At 33.9% G+C, this 20,041-nt stretch overlaps 1 protein-coding gene across 4 annotated transcripts in view; it reads right to left on the minus strand.

Annotated features, from left to right (window-relative positions):
• Positions 1 to 20,041, minus strand: part of MED13L (mediator complex subunit 13L) — a 295,303-nt gene that overhangs the window by 244,595 nt on the left and 30,667 nt on the right. For all 4 annotated transcript variants that reach the window (XR_005379205.1, XM_038575206.1, XM_038575205.1 and 1 more), the window contains exon 2: positions 16,827 to 17,064. Coding sequence is in view for 3 of the 4 variants with exons in the window: in XM_038575206.1 (XP_038431134.1) it covers positions 16,827 to 17,064 (238 nt within the window). In the remaining variant the exon portion in view is untranslated. The remainder of the gene's footprint in view (positions 1 to 16,826; positions 17,065 to 20,041) is intronic.

Raw genomic sequence — 20,041 nt, forward strand, 5'->3', positions numbered from 1 at the left:
AAACACTGAGCAATTACTGCCCACTCCCCCTTAAATATAACAAAGTGAGGATCAGTTTCTACTCTATTCAAAACAACTGAAGATGACTCCTGCAATGCCAATTATAATCATGTCAACTAGCCAACATTTACAACAAAAACATGCTTTTTATATCCAACATGCCTTTATCCTAATTCTGGAATTCACAGTTCAGTACTCCGTGTACTTTTTGGCATTTTCCAGAAATTCAATCTTCAGAAAACAGTTTCATACTTAACACATCAGCATTTTGTCTTTTGTGACATCAAGACCATACTTTTGAGAAAAGAATGAAGCTGTAAAACACTCTCGAATATCAAATTTCGCCTCCAAATAATCCAACACAAAATCTGTAACTTAATAGAGGACTTATTAACATTATGCAAAGCATTTAAGACTAGCAGTAAAATACCTGATGGTTTTTCCAAAGAATTGACTATATTTATAACTTGGTGGTAACTTACATTTTCTTCACTAGTTTCAGAAATCCAAAACCAGGGATCCCTGGGTGGCGCAGCGGTTTAGCGCCTGCCTTTGGCCCAGGGCGCGATCCTGGAGACCCAGGATCGAATCCCACATCAGGCTCCCGGTGCATGGAGCCTGCTTCTCCCTCTGCCTGTGTCTCTGCCTCTCTCTCTCACTGTGTGCCTATCATAAATAAATAAATAATAAAAAAAAAAATTTTTAAAAAAAAAAAAAAAAAAAAAAAAAAAAGAAATCCAAAACCAACAAAGGATGAGTTTAAAGACTTTTTAACTCTAACAGGAACACAAATGAACTGGATGTGTATGTAATTTTTAAGTGATCTAACCAAATATATACTTTATCATCATATTTCTTACAAGTTAGTGTGAACTGATACTTAAATTATAAAAGCCAATTCCACAAATGATTTTAGTTCAAAATATTCTGGAAGCAGATAGAGTAACAGTAATAAAGAGATGAGCATTTAAATTTTTCTTTTCCTATATATAATTGAACTTATTTTTAATTTATACTGAGTTTTAGAAATATATAATCGAAGAGAATGAAATAAAGTGGAAGGTGCCTACTCATAAACATGAAGAATTAAATTTAAATTACCTTTATGTAATAACATTTCTGCCATAGTTTTAAAAATCTAGCAAACAAAGGTAAAGGCAGATGTCATTTTTACCAGTGTTCTAGTAGTATGACAAACTACTTAGGGGCAAACTTAAGATAGATTAATATTACAGTATATAAAAATGAAGAAATAAATTTATTTCAGAAGAAAATAAAGATTTCCCTATCCATCTCATTCATTCTATGTATCTCTAAGTGATCTTTGGGACTTCTTTACAAAGAGGTATATAAAGATTGACTCATTTTTTTGTGTGTGTTCCTAATGTAACCTCAATTAAAATCCCCAGATAACCACCAAACCAAACTTCCAGAAGCACTCATCTATTGCATACATATTAACTTTAATTTTTGTAATTTAAAATTTACACCATTTCCAGGCAAAAATATTTCTTGGGAGTAAAATGTTCTTTTTCAAGAAATGTTCAACCTTTTTTAATGCCTAAAGACCTAATTCCAGAAAGTTCTTATTCAATTAACTTGAGTTGCCAAACAGCTTTTGTGTGTAATAGCAAAATTATCTATAACCCTACCTACCTAGACTAAAACTATATTGTATAGCTTATTTTACCTTCTAGTGCTATTATAAACTAATAAATCTTTTCACAAAATTCATTACCAAAATTCACAAAAACATTGAAAAAATCTCCATAAAATAATCTGAAATATGGTTCCAATGAACAGTCACTTCACTCAAATGCTCTGTTCCCCTACTCAGAGATTTCTAAGAGAAGGCTGGGAACTCATCATTTATACAGCTTACTCCCAGATTTCCCACTCCTTTGAGCAGGCCATCTAAATACATAAGTAGGCCTAAAAAGAGCCCATAACCAACCAAAAGTTTTTTGTGTTGATATACGTAGACAGGCAGAGGTTAAATTTTATAGTCCATACACTTGAAAATTAACCAAATAAGCGACCAGGTAAAGCTGGAGACATATTACCCAACCTTGGGAAAACTAAAAAGCTGGAAAAAACTCTGCAGTTCCACTATTTAAATAAAGCATCCCAACTAATATACTATTGAACTAAAAAGCCAGTGATTAGTCTGCAGTCCCTCTAGTGTTCAACTAGTTAAATTAACAGTCTCAATATGGCAAAGGCTGATATTTCATAACTGCTAAATCTGTTCTATATACTAAATGAAAATGAATTTAATAAACACAAAACAAGGTGCAAAAATGAAATCAGCAGAATCTGAAATTTTTCCTTGTAAATCATTCAAGTTGAGATTCAGAAAGAATAAATTCAAAACTACTTTCAACTCCAAGATTGATCATCAAGCACCCAGCAGGATGCCTAACACATACCAAATGAACTATAAATATTTGATTATTGTCTGGTTCCCAGTTTCAACATATAACTATTTCAAGCTATCATTTATTCCCTGTTTATTAGTACTATAAAATTAGGCACAATTTAAGCATAAATAAAAACTATTCTGCAATTAAAAAAAAAATAAATGTAGAACAGGAAATGGGATTATGGCAAGCAACGTGAATGGGAGTAGTAATCCTTGTTAATCCAATATTCTTAATAATTCTGTATATGTAACAATCAATAAAAAGTCCAAAACACTCTGGTCCATTGATAATTAACACATACCATATACTCACTATAATTTTCAAGGATTAGACCACAATCCTATAAAATAACAAGAGACATAATTGTAATTTTTTATTCTAAAATCCCTTGAGGAGCAAAGGCATACATATTATCAACCATCCTTGTGCAACCAAAGCCAGAAAATGATCAGTTACAAGACACTACTTTTTTAAAAATCAAATGCCTATATATGATTTAATTAATATTGACAATGCCAGGTGAAAAAGAATTCAATTTTTTTCCACAGGTAGAAATTATGACCAAAACTTAATTGTAAAATAAATTCATGAAGGTTTAAATAGTTTGACAGTGAGGTTCATTAAAGAAAAAGTATGACTATGAAATGCATTTACACAGCATTTAAATATATGAGCTTTTCATATTCACTTCATGCTGTATCATAAAATAAAGCTATAATTCCCATATGAGAGATGAGAATAAAAGACGAGCAAATTTAAATGACCTATCTATAATGACATGTATTACAGGAGGAGGCATGGTATAAACATTCAATCTTATTTTTAGCTAATTTACCATTCTTATCTTATGGTCTCTACCTCTCAAAGGTAGACTATAAAGAAAGAGTAGTAAATTTCTTCCTGACCTCTGTTCCATTTTGGATATGTGAGTGAGGGTGAATAGGCCCTCCTATCCACAATCCATGACCTATACTTCCACTGAATGCCAACTAAAGTCACAAATGGAAAAAGAGAATGATAGATGGTTCCTGACAGAAAGTGTGATTCACTACTGATGGAAAGACTCTTCAAGCATCCTCTGGGAGATATGGCTGCATTCCATGTGTTGTCAAATGGAAGTTTCAACCAATACAGGAAATTTAAGCTACTGCAGGTATATGTGTGTATTTGCAAGTATCTTTGGAGGAGATAGATCGATTTTGTTTATAGTCCTAGAAAAATGCCATTTAAAATTACAGAAATTGTCACGTACTAACTTGCTATCTTAGAGTATTTGATGAAATCAAAAGGCTATATTTAAACAGTAGAAAAGATGTATACTAACACTAAAAAGTGTCTATTAAGGATCTCATTGAAAGTGGTTGCTCAAATCATATATACTATGTCTCATTTTACCATGTAGTCTATAGTCATGATATCGTAAAAAGTTAGCAATTAATTCAGGGTTTTAGGATTGAGAGAAAGAAAGCTCAATGAAAGTTTTCTGTCAAATGGATTCTATAAGCAAAGCAGGCAGTTCCCAGAGAGAGCCTCAGCAAAGCAATGTTATCTAATCTTTTCTATGTAGCAAATATCAACTCTAGTGTTGAGCTAGCAATTTATAACATATGTAGGACACCCAAGGTCATTCAAGCCATGTATTTATAAGTTAACAGGGCTTCTCACACATAAATACCACTAAGCACTTTTACCCAATACATAGTATTCTCCCATAGCCTCTGTTCTACAAGACAATTAGAACACAAGCTTTTTGCCAACTCCCCAAAGTACTTGCTATCTATGACACTAATGGAAATAATTTATGGAAAATTATGCAATTTTTTTGAGATTTTAGTTATTCATGAGAAACAGAGAGAGAGAGGCAGAGACAAAGGCAAAGGGAGAAGCAAGTTCCCTGTGTGAGTCCAATGCAGGACTTGATCCCAGGACTCTGGGATCACAACCTGAGCCAAAGGCAGACTCTCAACCACTGAACACCCAGGTGCTCCTCAATTATTTTTTTCTCTTTTTTTTTCCTTTCTAAAGATCCATTTTTATCCATTTATGATAGACACAGAGAGCGAGAGAGAGGCAGAGGGAGAAGCAGGCTCCATGCCAGGAGCCCAACGCAGGACTCGATCTCGGGACTCCAGGATCGCGTCCTGGGCCAAAGGCAGGCGCGAAACCGCTGAGCCACCCAGGGATCCCCTCCTCAATTATTTTTAATAAAAATTTTAAAACTAAACTGTAGGCTATAAAAAATAAGCAACTGCAAAAAAGGAAGAAAACTGTATCACTGTCTCACTGTCGTTGAAATACACAATTAAAAAGAAACTAATGCATCAAAAAAAATGTTTCAAATGCAATCATATGTGTTCTTTAAAACAGTCTTCCAAACAACAGCTTGTTTTCCTCTGTGATCCAAAATACTGGGAGGACTTCAGATAATCTTTATACAAACTTCCACTGCATTCATTCATTTACTCATTAATTTCTTCACAACAAATACGTGCCAGAAATTATGCTGGTCCTAGAACTACAATGGTAAGCAACAGTCAGATGCAGGTCCTGCCTGCCATGCAGCCTACAGAGAGCCTTCCCTCTACCCTATTCAAAACCTAAAAAAAAAAAAACCCAACTACCTATGAAGTCCAAACTCCTTGCCCTAGGGTTTAAGCTCCATCACTATCAAGCATAAAAACACCATTTTCAATCAACTTCTCATCTTTAACTCTTCTCAAACAGATATCTCAAACGTTCCTACTCTATATTCTTGCAATTCTATATACATGAAGTGTGTTTGCCCTAACACAGCCATATGTCCAAACACCAAAAGTCTACCCCATTCTTTAAGGATCAGCTCAAGAATCAACTCTTCCTCAAGGCCCTGCTTCCTGTATAACTGAAAAAATATTGTGTGGTCTCTCTTAGGACAACTGTACTAATATTCTATGTACAAATGCTATTTCCCCTATTTGTCAGCTTCTAAAAAAACAGAGTATGTTTCTGATTTATTTCTGCATCTTGCACAGCATCTAACAGAATGCAGGCTCAATAAAAATCTGTTGAATAAATACATGGTGTTAACTGTAAATTTAAAGATTAGTAATAACACTTTATGTTTATAAAGCTCAAAGAATGATTTTAAAATATCCTCTCATATATTGTTTTATCATTGTTACATAATACTATAAATTATAATGTGTGGTCAACTGAGCTGAATCAGTAGTGGCTTCAGGACATCCCATGAAAATGCTTTTGCCCCCTGAGGATCTTCTAGCTCACTGCCTCAACCATACTGGGAATCAAACTGCCATCTTATGCATATCTGGACTAATCACTGATAATACTATGGTTAAGTCATTTAACCTTTTTTTTTTTTTATAAAATGGTGTGCTTACTGAGGATGAGTTGGGGTGGGGGGGATGTACATTGAAATGTGTTTGAGGGCTCTGGATAACTGAGTTCTGGTTAATTGAAGCCTTTGTTTTAGCAATGGGGATAATTGTCCCAGCCATGTCTGCTATTCAAATCAAGAGCCCCTCTTTGTTATACTCTTCATGAAACCAGTAAATGGCATGATCTTTCCATAATAGAGTCACTGTCAACAAATGTTATTTCTCCCCTAAATAATCAGAGTTGTATATCGGTTTTCCAAGGATGTCAAGGCAGGCATCCATTCCATTATTAGGCAACTTTTAAAGTAAGTTAAAAATATAGTGCCTGAAACTGACCTGAGGGTTATCTAAATTTTTCTAATTTAGTCTAAATATATTTCAATGTAAATAACATGCCCTCTTATAAAGAGCAAACATTAAAATTGCTTATTTTAAGTAAGTCCACAATTACCCGTGAAAAAAATAGAACAATCTCAATGAAGAAACCTTATTTTGACAAGGTTCTTCCTTATCACTTCCTGATTCAGGGAGTCATTCCACAGATACTTGTAGATTTTCTAATGGCATTAAAAGTAAGCCTTCAAGATTAGCAAGAAGTTTTACCTCCCTCAAGGGTAGCAAAGCCGTAAGTATTTTTTTAATGGAAGATATTTTGCATCTGATACTATATTAAATAGGAAGACGAAGTTTCTAAAAACAGATTTGTGAATGCTCTAACCTTCACTTTACCATTGTATACATGTAATCTTTTTCAAAACAAAGATACCTTGTCTTCATCCAATTTTTATCTTATTATTTTTTAATCAAGGCAGTTCTGCTGCATGATTAACTACAAACTGCAGGATATTATTCTACCACAATACCCTGGCAACCAGCTGATATTCAGTTACACCAAGAAAAAAAAAAAAAGAAGAAGAAGAACTAATTGTATGATCATGTGGATGTTGTAGAAGCCCTTTAGTTCAATCCTAGATGGGCCTCAAGAGGATAATGCTTATTCTGTTGAACTCACTGCCAAATCACAATATGAAAGAACCAGTATCAAAACAAGACCCAATTATACAAAGAGTGTATTTTATCAATGTCGGGTTTATAAGAAATAGGTATGTGACCCAGTACTTGTAGAAAATTGTTCAAAAATATTTACACAGATGGAGCTTAAAAGGAAATTATCGAACACTTGCTAGCCATAATGATATTCAATGAGTGTCTCTTCAGGTAGTATCAGGACAGCATCAGTCACAAAATACTCAGAGCAACAGATTCTAATTTCATGATTCTTTATACATAAAACAGATTTCCAAGCTGTTGGGAACTTTTGGGATAGGGGAGCAGCAGCAAATTTATGTATTATTTCTACCATTACAATATTTTTTAAAAGAAAAAAAATCTTAGCTCCAGTGTACTCATGGCTGAGTAAATCTATACCAAGTTCCAGCTGCCATTTGCTCAAACATCATAAAACAAAACAGAAACCATTTGTAAATAAATACTTTTTCAAACAATTATTCATGAATGGTAGCACAGACACCTATAAGTTGGCTTAGTCTACCATACTTTAAACAGGACCAGAAACCATGTAACTTAACTAAATGGCAGCCTCAGCAACCACCTCTTGCTTCCCCTAATAACTAACCTGTTCTTTTACTGTAGATTTCTGATTTTTCAAAATACATACCTATAATAGTTCTATAAAAAGAGGAGGGGAAAGACGTCTTAATGACAACAGATAACATAATTGTAGCTTTTCAGTTACTTCAATAAGATATTTTATAACAGCAAATGCTAATCTCATAATAAAGTCTAAATATTCAAATGGTATATATGCACATCAAGTTTTAATGACTATCAAACTATTCTTATTTTCCCTTTATCTGTAGTGTATGCTCAGTTAAGAACACCTAGACTAAATGTTTATGAGCTGACATTATTGGAACCCAACATTTGCCAAGTCTCACAGAAAATATTTAAAAATAAAAAAGGTCCTCTGTCTAGTATTATGCAAGCCAGCATTCTTTCTGTAAGTACAGGAAATAGATCTGACTTGAGATAAACAGAATTGGAATAGTTATGTGGGTCTTATTTTAAATGGTTTGGGAGGGGCACTGGGTGGCTTAGTAGTTGAGATCCGCCTTTGGCTTAGGGCATGATCCTGCGGTCCTGGGATCAAATCCTACATCAGACTCACCACAGGAAGCCTGCTTCTCCCTCTGCCTATGTCTCTGCCTCTCTCTGTTTCTCATGAATAAATAAATAAAATCCTTAAAAAATAAAATCCTATAAAAAATGATAAATAAATGGTTTGGGAAATTTGATTGACTCAATTTATATGGCACAATCAATACAGTTTCATGTTGCAATACAGCTTTGCAACCAAGTAACAGTTTTGATTTTAAAAGATACAAAATATGAGGGATCCCTGGGTGGCGCAGCGGTTTGGCGCCTGCCTTTGGCCCAGGGCGCGATCCTGGAGACCCGGGATCGAATCCCACATCAGGCTCCCGGTGCATGGAGCCTGTTTCTCCCTCTGTCTGTGTCTCTGCCTCTCTCTCTCTCTCTCTGTGACTATCATAAATAAATAAAAATTTAAAAAAATAAAAAAATAAAAAAATAAAAAATAAAAGATACAAAATATGAGTCTGGGTTCCATTATAACTAAGGATATGATGGAGTCATAGGCTTTTTCTAAGCTTCAGCTTCCCTCTGCCTATGCTAATTCAACAGCATAAATGGAAAAGGATATTCTCTGAGTCCTCTAGGTGATGACCTAGGAGATCCATTCTCACCTTCTTCCTTCCTTAGAAGCCCGATTTCACTGGAGGGACTTTCTACTTCATCTCCTATATAAAATACTGTAAACTTTAAAACTGACGTGATGCTTTCTGAATGTCAGCAATGAAATTGCTTGTAAATTCATGTCAGTCATGAATTTGCTTGTAAATTCTGCAGCAAAAGGTGGTGTTCTCTGAATATATAATTTTATATCTCTACTTCATTCAAGTTTAATGTTCAAATATGTAATTTTTTCTGAAATTAATTAGGCTATTAAATTCTACCAGGAGTTAAACTTTTTCTCCAATTTGCCACATTTATATTCTTATGTCAACCTCCCTAAAAAAAGAGATAAACAAGGAAATTGTAGGGACCCTGGGTGGCTCAGTGGTTGAGCAGCTGCCTTTGGCTCAGGGTGTGATCTCAATTCAGGGATTGAGTTCCACACATCAGCCTTCCTTCGAGGAGCCAGTTTCTCCCTCTATGTCTCTGCCTCTCTGTCTTTCATGAATAAATAAATAAAATCTTAAAAAAAAGAAGAAGAAACAACTGTATTACAAGGTAAAGAAATCTTTATACCACTTTAATGTACAAGAACCTCTTCTGAATGTGTAAGTTTTCTATTAAAAAACAAGATTTTGAAATAAAATGTATACAAAGGAGGTGGGTATCAAACAAGCTATCCTTAAAATTACTAAATACTTTTGTATCAGTCACAATATATTCATCACTAAAATTACTTACAAATAAAGGGAGTAAAAAACTAATACACCAAATAACAGTTTCTCTAACTTCAGGTTAATTTTCAATCCTACTTGTTCCAGTGGTGACTTTAATCCCTCATTAGCAGAGGTTTTACTCAGGTTTACTTTATACAAGTAGGGGACTTCTTTTCAATACAAAAATATCGGACTGTAATGCCTTTACTTACCAAAACATAAATCCTCCCCCCTAAAAAACAACTGATTAAACTTTACCCTGAAGCAGCAATCTTTAAATTATAATTTTTTACCAACTGTTTAATTTTCATATCATTAGAACATAAGCCCTTTACATGCTATTTTACCACAATCTCAGTATAAATGTCTCATTTTTCATAGAAAAAGCTAATTACACGGTTCAGCAAGTTGCCTGTGGTAACACATCGATTTTATTTACATTCCACAGTTAGACTTTAGCTTGTTCTCTCAATTGCAAGCACGTCTTGCTTAATAATTCTGTCTAATCCATTAGATCTTTTTCTATTTTTCATATAAAAGAATTCCGAATTGTACCGTAACTTTACAATACAAATGTATTGCTTACAAAACTACTAATAAGTATTCCACTTTCTCTTTTAAGGATATAACTTATGATTTTCTATTAAATCTATTACTTCAGTTAAATATGCTCTGGAATCATCTGGATAATCATCAATGAAAACTATTACTATTTTATGCTTTAGCAAACCAATTCTTTTAAAACTACACCTGAGGAAACAGAACACGCTGTAACTATTTCAAAAGTCAGAAATTTTGTATCAAGACTTAAATAATTTAGATCCAGTGAAAACCAGGAGTACTTAGTTCATAAACTATTTAGAACTAGCTACCATTTTCCACTGAGTATGAGGAGTTTTCCCTAAAAGTGCTTGTTCTCATGAAATACAAAGGTACTCTTCTATTACTATATACATAAAAACAAATATGAAAATACTATATATCCATAACAAATATAAAATAACAAGTATGAAACACAGCAATGTGACATTAATCTCAAGAATTACTAATGCCATATAATAAAATCACCATATAAATGTTGATAGGTAAAATACCACAAATCTAGAATGCTGAAGAAAAATTCACCTGCTTTCAAAACCAGCAGAATCTTATACTTGAAAAATAAACCCAAACAATAAATCCAAAAAAATTACTTTCCAATTTAATCAGAGATTAATTTCAATGAATCATAAACTGACCACCAATAATGAAAAAATATATATGTAAAATTAACCAGGGGGGGGAAGTCAAGAAATCAGATAATCTCTTTAGAAGAAATTTTGAAACTGAACAGCATTTTACTTAGAAATAATTTCATTCCTGTCAATTTTACATGTAAAAGGATCACTACTTTCACAAAAAGCAATTTTTTTCAATTGAGGATAAAGCCATTCACAATGTTGACTGAAATCATTTCCTTTCATTTTGTCAAAGAGAACCAAAATCAAAATTCAAGTGAAAAGTCACAGACTGAAAGATGTAGTAGTATATTCCTATATACTTAATTATGATTTGAGAAAATTCAGGGTCAACACTTTTCTTTTTAATGTGTTCAGCTTAAGGCTATTAATTTTCAGTTTGACTTTACTGTCATAATCTGACTTGATTAGATCGCCTGTGCTTTTCTTCCTTCTCCTCTCCTCTACCCCCCTAGCTACCTTTCCTGTTACTCAAGAATGTCGTCTTCATTTGATCTCTGTTGTTTTTAAATAGCTGAAAAGTTAGATTCTTCCTCAAGCCAGAGTGAAAAGTGGGCTAGGGAAAAGAATAGTCACTGTCTTGGGGCACCTGGGTGGCTCAGTCAGTTAAGCATTTGCCTTCAGCTCAGGTAATGATCCTAGAATCCAGGAATCGAGCCCCACCTTGGACTTCCTGCTTAGCAGTGAGTCGGTTTCTCCTTCTCCCCCCACCATCCTGCTGATGCTCTCTCTCAAATGAATTTAAAAATCTTTTTTAAAAAAAATAATATTCACCCTCTCAAAGTTTTGCCCCAAATTTACCTAAAAATTACAAAAAAGAAAAGTGTATCTTTACACAGGAAAAATCTGGTGGTCACTACCTTAAACCAAAGTAATCAAACTTAGTAGTATCAATATTGGGGCAAATTGACATAATGTGCCTCTGATAAGATGTCACAGACGTACATATCACCTACTCAATTATCTTGCCAAAAATGTTTAACCTGAATCTAATCATGAGGAAACAAATTCAGAATATGAAAAATTTGACAGGACAAAAAATTATATCAGTATCACTGAAAAATGTCCTACATTGTCACAGATGTTACATGATAAAGTATTTAGGGGTAAAGATTCATGAAGTCTAGAAATTACCTTCAAATGGTTTAACCAGAAAAAAAGTTAAGTGTATGTATAACTGCAAAAATTTTTTGAAATAAAAAAGAGAGAAGGGGAAATTCGGTTCTATCTTGGAAACAGCTAAAGTTTGTATCAATCCCATCATTTCAGATTGTACATTTTAATCTATATATACAGATTACAATACTAGCAAACTGGCTCTCCACTCTCTTCTCCTTAGCCTTCCTCCATCCTTACAAAATGCCCACTTCTTTATCCAGAGGCTTGCAATCAGTTCGAATGTATAAATAACAGTAATAGAGTATCTTAATTATCTTACACTGGTCACTATTTTAGAAAACCAGATCCCTTTTTCCTAGCTCTCTAATATCTAATGCTGTTTTTACAATTGCCCATACCTCCTGGCATAGGTGGCAGTACTCTGAAAAATAAAAAAGCAAAACTTATGACTACAAATGCAACAATGAAGGGTATTAACTGCCAATCTGCCTCTACACTGACAGTAAAGGCAATTCCTAAGGCTTCCAGTAATATATTGGGGCAATCATTTTTTAGAGGTAGACAGATGTATCCCTATTATAATTTACATATGTCTATTTGTAATAGCCAAAAGCAGAAGGGATAGTACAGATAAATATTAAAACTATAGACAAATTATAGATAAATTTTAAAATTATAGATAAATTATAAATTTTAAAATTAAAAATATAGACAATGCATATTTACAGCTAGGTTTCTTTATGAAACATATACAAAATAAAATGGATATTTAATGCCTTACTTTTAATTAGGTTTCAATCTCCTCACAATATCAAGTTAAAGTTTTAAGTGTATTCATTAGAAGTTAACCTTCTAAAAAAAAAGAAGTTAACCTTCTGAGAGTACAATACTATGCTGTTAAAACTATATAAGATGGGCTTCATTCATTCATTCATTCAACAAGCATCACTAAGCACATACTAGGCTATATGTAATACTTGTCCTTCTGGGCCAGGGGCTTTTAAGGTTTTGGATCAAGCCATCTTCAGTTCCTAGAAGTCTGTACTTGACCACTGTACCATTTTGGTGCTTTAAGATAGCATGTCTTTCCCACCACTGACTATAAGTGATAAAATGGCCAGAAGATTCTGTTTGTAAAATAATTTTGTTTGGTAGATGAGGAAAAGCTAGTTTAGTGTATTATGTTAATCTCTAAAATTCAAATTGAAAATGTGCAAAAGAATTTAGTCAAGCAAAAAGAGCAAATGTATAATAAAATTGGCAAAGACTATTAAGCTCAGTACGTAATCATCGGTATTTTTTAATTTAAATATATCTGTACCTTAAATAGAATGTCTAAGTTCCTAGCTCCATTTAGAATAAAATGATTTATTATAATATTACTGCCTTCCTGTTCATGTTCATCTTGTATATTATCTTCCTAATTATGTTTCTTTCCTGATCAGAAACCTATGACAATTCCTCAAAAATCAAATTCAGTGCAAATTCCACATCCTTACGTCAGCACACTCATTATGGCCCACCTTCGCAGTCTTTCAGTCTCTCCTATTTCACTAACAGCCTAAGCTCCAGACAAACCTGTTCTTCACACTATTTGTTCACTGCCAACAGGTCCTTTGTACAGGCTAATTCCTGACAAGGACAAGAAACTATTCTCTGTGCTGTTCTAAGAACTTTAACCTTTGTTATCCTTATACCAAGTTTACAGTGAGGAAAGTGAGGCAAGGATAAGTTACTTGATCAACGATACACAGCCAGCAAGCAACTAAGCAGGGATTCAAACCCATCCATGCTCTGAACTACTATGCCAGACAAGATAAATAGCAATTCTCTGACACGGGCCCAAATATGTTTATCCATGCGATGTGGATAACCTATAAATGTATTTTAGTGTTCAATTTCATAGATACTTTAAGTATTTAAACAAAAAAATCTAGTAATTTAAAACTAAACTGTGTCTAACCTGCAGGATTATTCTCTATGAGGATACTTTACATATTAAATCAAAGACGTTGCTCTGGTATTGTATTGCACTGTGAGGTTTCTTAGTAGAATGCTATTTTGGGTACATCGTAAAGACAAAGGGAACTACCAAATAACATAATTAAAAAGCATTTTAAGAAATAGCATGATGTTCCCACAAAAAAATGTTACAATAATGGTATCTTCATGCTTAATGTTTACAGGGCTCTGTTAAAATTTATTTTACCTAAAATGAAATGACTCTTACTTAAAGACCAAAACAGATTCCAAGATATCCTCAATTTGTATGACTACCAATTAAAAGACTTCCTTTGTATCTTTTTCTCATGACCACTCACCTGTCATACACATTCTCCCTCACTTGAAACAAAGTTGTCCTTATGCCATTCATTTTTCTAAATAAGTTCAAGTACTTTCTGATATTAAGTTGAACCACATAAAATTACCCTTTTCAACCACTCTTACTAAGTGATGGATACTTCACACGCTTTGATCCAGTAACATTCCCCAATCTGACATATCAAAAAGAATAGACATATTTAACAAAGTTATGACTGTTCCATCACTGGAATAGTTTCCTGGTGGCACACAAGAGAACAACAAACAGCTTACACTGTTTTCAGACTCAATAGGAAAGAAATTAAAAATAAAAAATAATCACTCTCATGAGAAAACATTCACAATATATTAAGTGAAAATGACTGTTGCAAAACAGTATGATACCAACTCCACTTACACATAAAAATACCAAATATTAAAATTCTGTTTCAGACTTCAGGATTTTTATTCTCTTCATTTGGCAGTTCTGTTTTTCTACTTTTCTCATTAAAATGTAGTGTTTCTGTGATTTGTAAAAACAGTTCAGAAAAAAGTCACTCTTTCCTTATTCTTTACCAAAAGGATACTTAATATATCAATGAAATATACATACAATCTAAAGCAACTATAAAAATTTTATAGCCTACATCTTTTTGTTGACTCGGTAACACAGTCCATGAGAAATAACACAGTAACTTAATAAATTATTTCTAGGGATCCCTGGGTGGCACAGCGATTTGGCGCCTGCCTTTGGCCTAGGGCACGATCCTGGAGACCCGGGATCGAATCCCACGTCGGGCTCCCAGTGCATGGAGCCTGCTTCTCCCTCTGCCTATGTCTCTGCCTCTCTCTCTCTGTGTGTGTCTATCATAAATAAATAAAAATTTAAAAAAAAAATAAAATAATAAAATAATAAAATAAATTATTTCTAATAACATTGATCATTTTCTTTGTTGGTATGGACAAATAACTTTACCCCCCACACCAGGTAAATAAGTCTAATTAATAGTTGGGCTTGGTTTCATCATTATTATAAAGTGGTAATTTATGCTGCTAAAAAATAAAGACCAGACCAAAAAGTTAAGACATAAGGTATCAATATGGGGTAGAGAAATGGAAGATTAAGAATCAGAAATAATCTGGGATACCTAGGTGGCTCAGCAGTTGAGTGACTGCCTCCTGGGGTTCTGGGATTGAGACCCACATTGCGCTCCCTGTGTGGAGCCTGCCTCTCCCTCTGCCTAAGTCTCTGCCTCTCTCCTTCTGTCTCTCTCATGAATAAATAAATAAAATATTAAAAAAAAAAGAATCAGAAATAATCTTAAAAAATAAAGGTGAACAAACAAAAATGCTATATTCCCTCTTCTACATGGGAAAAAACTTTAGAACAAAATATATGTTTTGATACTTAAATGGACAAATACAAATGTTATAATTATCTTCTGGGGTTATCTTATTTTTAAAATCCTGATAAATGGAATCCAGATGTGGTTAAACTCATTTTACCTGAATTCACTACTAACCTACATAAAATAAGCTTTGCTAATAAGTATATATGTTCTGAGATTCTGCTGATTAACCAGCTAAGGAAGCAGTCTTACCCAGACTGGGTTCTTATATTTATAAACCAAGTACTCTACAAACTATGGGGGGAACGTTTGCTTTGAACAAATAGACCATAAGGTAAACAGCTCAATTAGTCCACTGTGGTTTACTGCCCTCTGGCTGTTGTGGCAAGGGATATCACAGATATAAAATGGCTGCAAAGGAAAGCTAGGAAGGTATCAAGCAAAAGTTGAAAGGAAATCCTTTAGGCAAATTCACACACCTTAGAACAGACCTTCAAATATGAAAGTTAGTTTTCTTCCTTCCTTTAAAAAAAATATTAAATATATCAACTAACAAAACATTTCAAACATTATCTGAACTTTTTCAGCCACAAACTAACAAAATATAGAGTAGTTTGGACATAATAAAAGTTGGCTCTAGGAGACAGATATCAAAGAGTTAATGCACCACCCTAAGTAAAGATTGTAATTAATTTTGATTTAGAAAAATTCTTAGCATACTAGATGGAAAGAAGTGAAAAATTCTGACCAGACATCCAAAGAATATTCATAAAATTTCCTCTTGTTATAAATCTGTAGTAAATATAAAAAGTAGCTTAGAATTATGAAATCTTACATTAATTCAAAGTTTCCAGATATCAGACGTAATCTGTAGTTAAAAATTAGGTAACACTGAAGCAAGTATCTCCTGGAATCACCTAATTATATAAGAAACAGGAACAAAACAAAGGAAAACTTGCCATATCAAAATTAGACCAGATTCTTTATATTAATCTTTCTTCAAAATACTATCCAATGTCATCTCATAATTTTGTCCAATAACGCTTACACAAATTTTGTTATCACTTTATAATTTTCCACCAGAGTTCAGCTGGTAATGAACCAAAACAGCCACAGTTCAAGAAAAAACAATTCTGTTCATTTCATTGACTTGCTTATTACTCACAATGTGCTATCATTTTAAAACAGTAGATCTTGCCTTATTTCCACCCCAAAACACCCAGGAGGCACAGTATTTCCTTTAGTAACAGTGGTTCACAGATTCTGGTTCCCAGCATGACTGGAAAAGAACAAGACAATTTGGGGGGGAAATATGGGAGTAGAAAGAAGAGAGTAAGAGTGAGGATGTTCCTTTTGAGACACCCATTGAACACTTGGATTTTTCTCAGCAAGTCTTAATAAATTCTTTTTGAAATTTACTATTATTTATATATATAATAATATATATATCTTATATATATATAAGAAATTAATATAAATATATATATATATGACGCTAACAGTTTTTAAGAAAAAACAAAACACTTACCCTGCAGTTCATGATGTATTACACCCACTAGGTTGGGTTCGTCACCCCACCAGAATATCCATAACTCTTTGCAATCTGGTTTGACATCTCGACGCCATACACACAGCAAGTTGGCTTGCAGACAGCGGATGAAACTTAACAGGATCGGATCATCTTGGGCTGGGGCTGAAATTATGGGTCCACAGTCCCCGTGCCCTCCAAAATTGTACCTACGCCATTTGATTCCCGTGAGTTCAGCCTGGAAGAAAACAAGAAAATTACAATGGTTTTGATATTTCTTCTTACAGAACACAAAAAACAAGCTTCCATACAGATAACCAAATCTGCAATATTTACATTACTACACATAAGATTTCTCTCACTGAAAAATATTTGTCAATCTTCCTTGATATTTTTTAAAGATTTTATTTATTTATTCATGAGAGACACGGGGCGGGGGGGGGGGGGGGCAGAGACACAGGCAGAGGGAAAAGCAGGCTCCATGCAGGGAGCGGGACATGGGACTCGATCCCAGGTCTCCAGGATCAGGCTCTGGGCCGAAGGCAGCCCTAAACCACTGAGCCACCCGGGCTGCCCTCCTCTTCCTTGATTTTTAAAGGGAGAAAAAACTCATTTCTTTCTATTAAGATTTCTACATAGCTCTTTATATTAAATACCAAATTACAACAGATGATTATTTCCAGTTGAACTATTTTTACCAAAAATTTACTATCAAGTCCTTACATATAAAACTATTTGCTGTTCATCCTTATTTGATTCATAAATTATATTTAGAAATCAGGTAAGAGTTTAAAAAATAAGTTTGTAAAAGTGAAAGAACTTCTTTCAAAGGATCTCAATTTCTTCCCATGCAGAAGCTACAATTTGAATCCTCTTTAATCAGGAAAGTGGTGAGCACACAGCCTCATAGCCTTTCATTATTAACACCAAAGCAAGCTACTAATGAAACTGACACAAGGTATCAGCAATTTCTGCATGTTCTTTAGCATGTAACACACAGAAAAGCTTTGCTTCTAGAACAATTCCCTAATGTAGTTTTGTCTTGTTTTCTAAATACATTTTAAGGCATAGATACTAGAGACGCCTGGGTGGCTCAGTGGTTGAGCAACTGCCTTTGGCCCAGGGTGTGATCCTGGAGTCCCGAGATTGAGTCCCACATCAGGCTCCCCGCATGGAGCCTGCTTCTCCCTCTGCCTATGTCTCTGCCTCTCTATGTGTCTCTCATGAACAAATAAATATAATCTTTAAAAATAAAAAAATAAAATAAAACAAAGACACTAAACCAGCTGAGAGCAGAACCTGGATCTTCATTCTATTACCTACGTTTATATTTTAAATTTTCTTAAATCTTAGAGGTCTAAGGAACTAAAATTCAAAGGTGTTTCAACACAAAAGATGAATTCCTTATTTAAATAGCTATAAACTACAACTATGTATTCAAAAGTGACAATAAAATGGATTCATAACATAATTCTGGACAAAACAGTCCATGTGTCCCCTGGCACTGGATCCTTACTCATCTTCCCCTCCCCTCCCCACCCAAGTCAATTTCTGTCAATAGTTGTTTAAATAACTGCCAACTTAATAGTATGGTATGACCCTGTACTAATATGCAGCCCTTTCTCAGCTTAGAGGAAACGATTATCATCTATTTCATCCCAAATATAACCTGGGGCCAGCCTTCAGGTTTGAACACCAGCTCCATATTTACTAGCTATAAGTAGCAAGTACTTAGTAAGTTACCTTAACTTTTGTCCCTCTGTCACCTCACCACGAAAATGAGAATAACAGTATTTACAGAGTTGATTAAACAAGCACGTATTTAAAATACTTATAATGATGCCTGGCACATGGCAAAAAATATAAGTGATACTGCTATCATTACTAGTAATGATAGTACATTTCTCTTTGTTCATATCCCTTTTGCATTTTTCTATCACACAAGTTCCTTTATTTCTTCAAACAAAAGTAATGTATATGTATGTCTGTGTTTTAAACAGAAAACCTACCTTCAATTTTTAAATAAATGTCAAAGAAACAAACTAAATAAAAAGACTAAAAAGGGGCAGTTGAAATCAGAAAAGTAGAAGACTAATAACTTTGAAAGATATGAAAGATACCAATAAATATAAATTACTAATATTTACATTAACCATATTTGAAATGTTAGAAAATTATGATCTATCAGAAATTTAAACATCAGATGAGCCAGTCCCCAAGAAATCTATGCACAGCAATTTACTCACTAGAATACTTTTACCTGTAACATCCAGGATGGTTCAGCAAACAAAATATTTGGCTTTGATTCAGAAGAATGGTTTCCTAATCCTAGCACTAACTTCCTATCAGTGCTTCCCTGGTCTCAGTTTTGATAAAGGGAAGCCATGGCCATCTGCTCTATATTCTTTATGGAGTTGTTCTAGCAAGTGACAGAATTCAGAAGGGACATAACAAGCCTACAAACTTAATCACTTCATAACTAATTCAGTTGGAAAAACTGGAAAATGTCCAATTATTTTAAAACAATTTAGTTCCTTTACCTTAAAGCTAAAATTAAATATCATTATACCAGTCTTCACTGGAAAATTAACAATGAAACACCATTTAAGCCTAACAGAGATAACTAAGCATAAAGTGAATGTTCAAAGACTTCGCTTTAAACTTCGAATTATTGTTTGATAAGACCAAAGACAACGTAGTGATACCGAAATACTGTCCAAAAAAAAAAAAAAAGAAATCCCTATATTGGACGTATATTCACTTAGACTAATATATGTCCTCATATACCATGATCATGTTCATAGTTAAGAAGCAATTCCACACAAACTTCTCTTTTTTTCCCCAAAGATTTTATTTATTCATGAGAGACACAGGGAGAGGCAGAGACATAGGCAGAGGGAGAAGCAGGCTCCCTGCGGGGAGCCCAATGTGGGACTCGATCCCAGGACCCCAGGATCACAACCTGGGCCAAAGACTGACACTCAACCACTGAGCCACCCGGGTGTCCCTCCACACAAACTTCTATGGACCAATTTCTGACAAAAGCATAGATCTTCCAAGACTTAAAATTCTTTAATTTCAAAATTATGAAGAAACTCTTTAAAGTATTTCTAGATGCAAGTTATCCCAAAATGCAGTTATTTCTCACTGCCAAAGACAATCCATAATTATATTTAAGTTTAAAATTACACTTAAATATAAAATCAGTTTTTAAA

This window comes from Canis lupus, chromosome 26, assembly GCF_011100685.1.
Source record: "Canis lupus familiaris isolate Mischka breed German Shepherd chromosome 26, alternate assembly UU_Cfam_GSD_1.0, whole genome shotgun sequence".
NCBI lineage: Eukaryota > Metazoa > Chordata > Mammalia > Carnivora > Canidae > Canis > Canis lupus.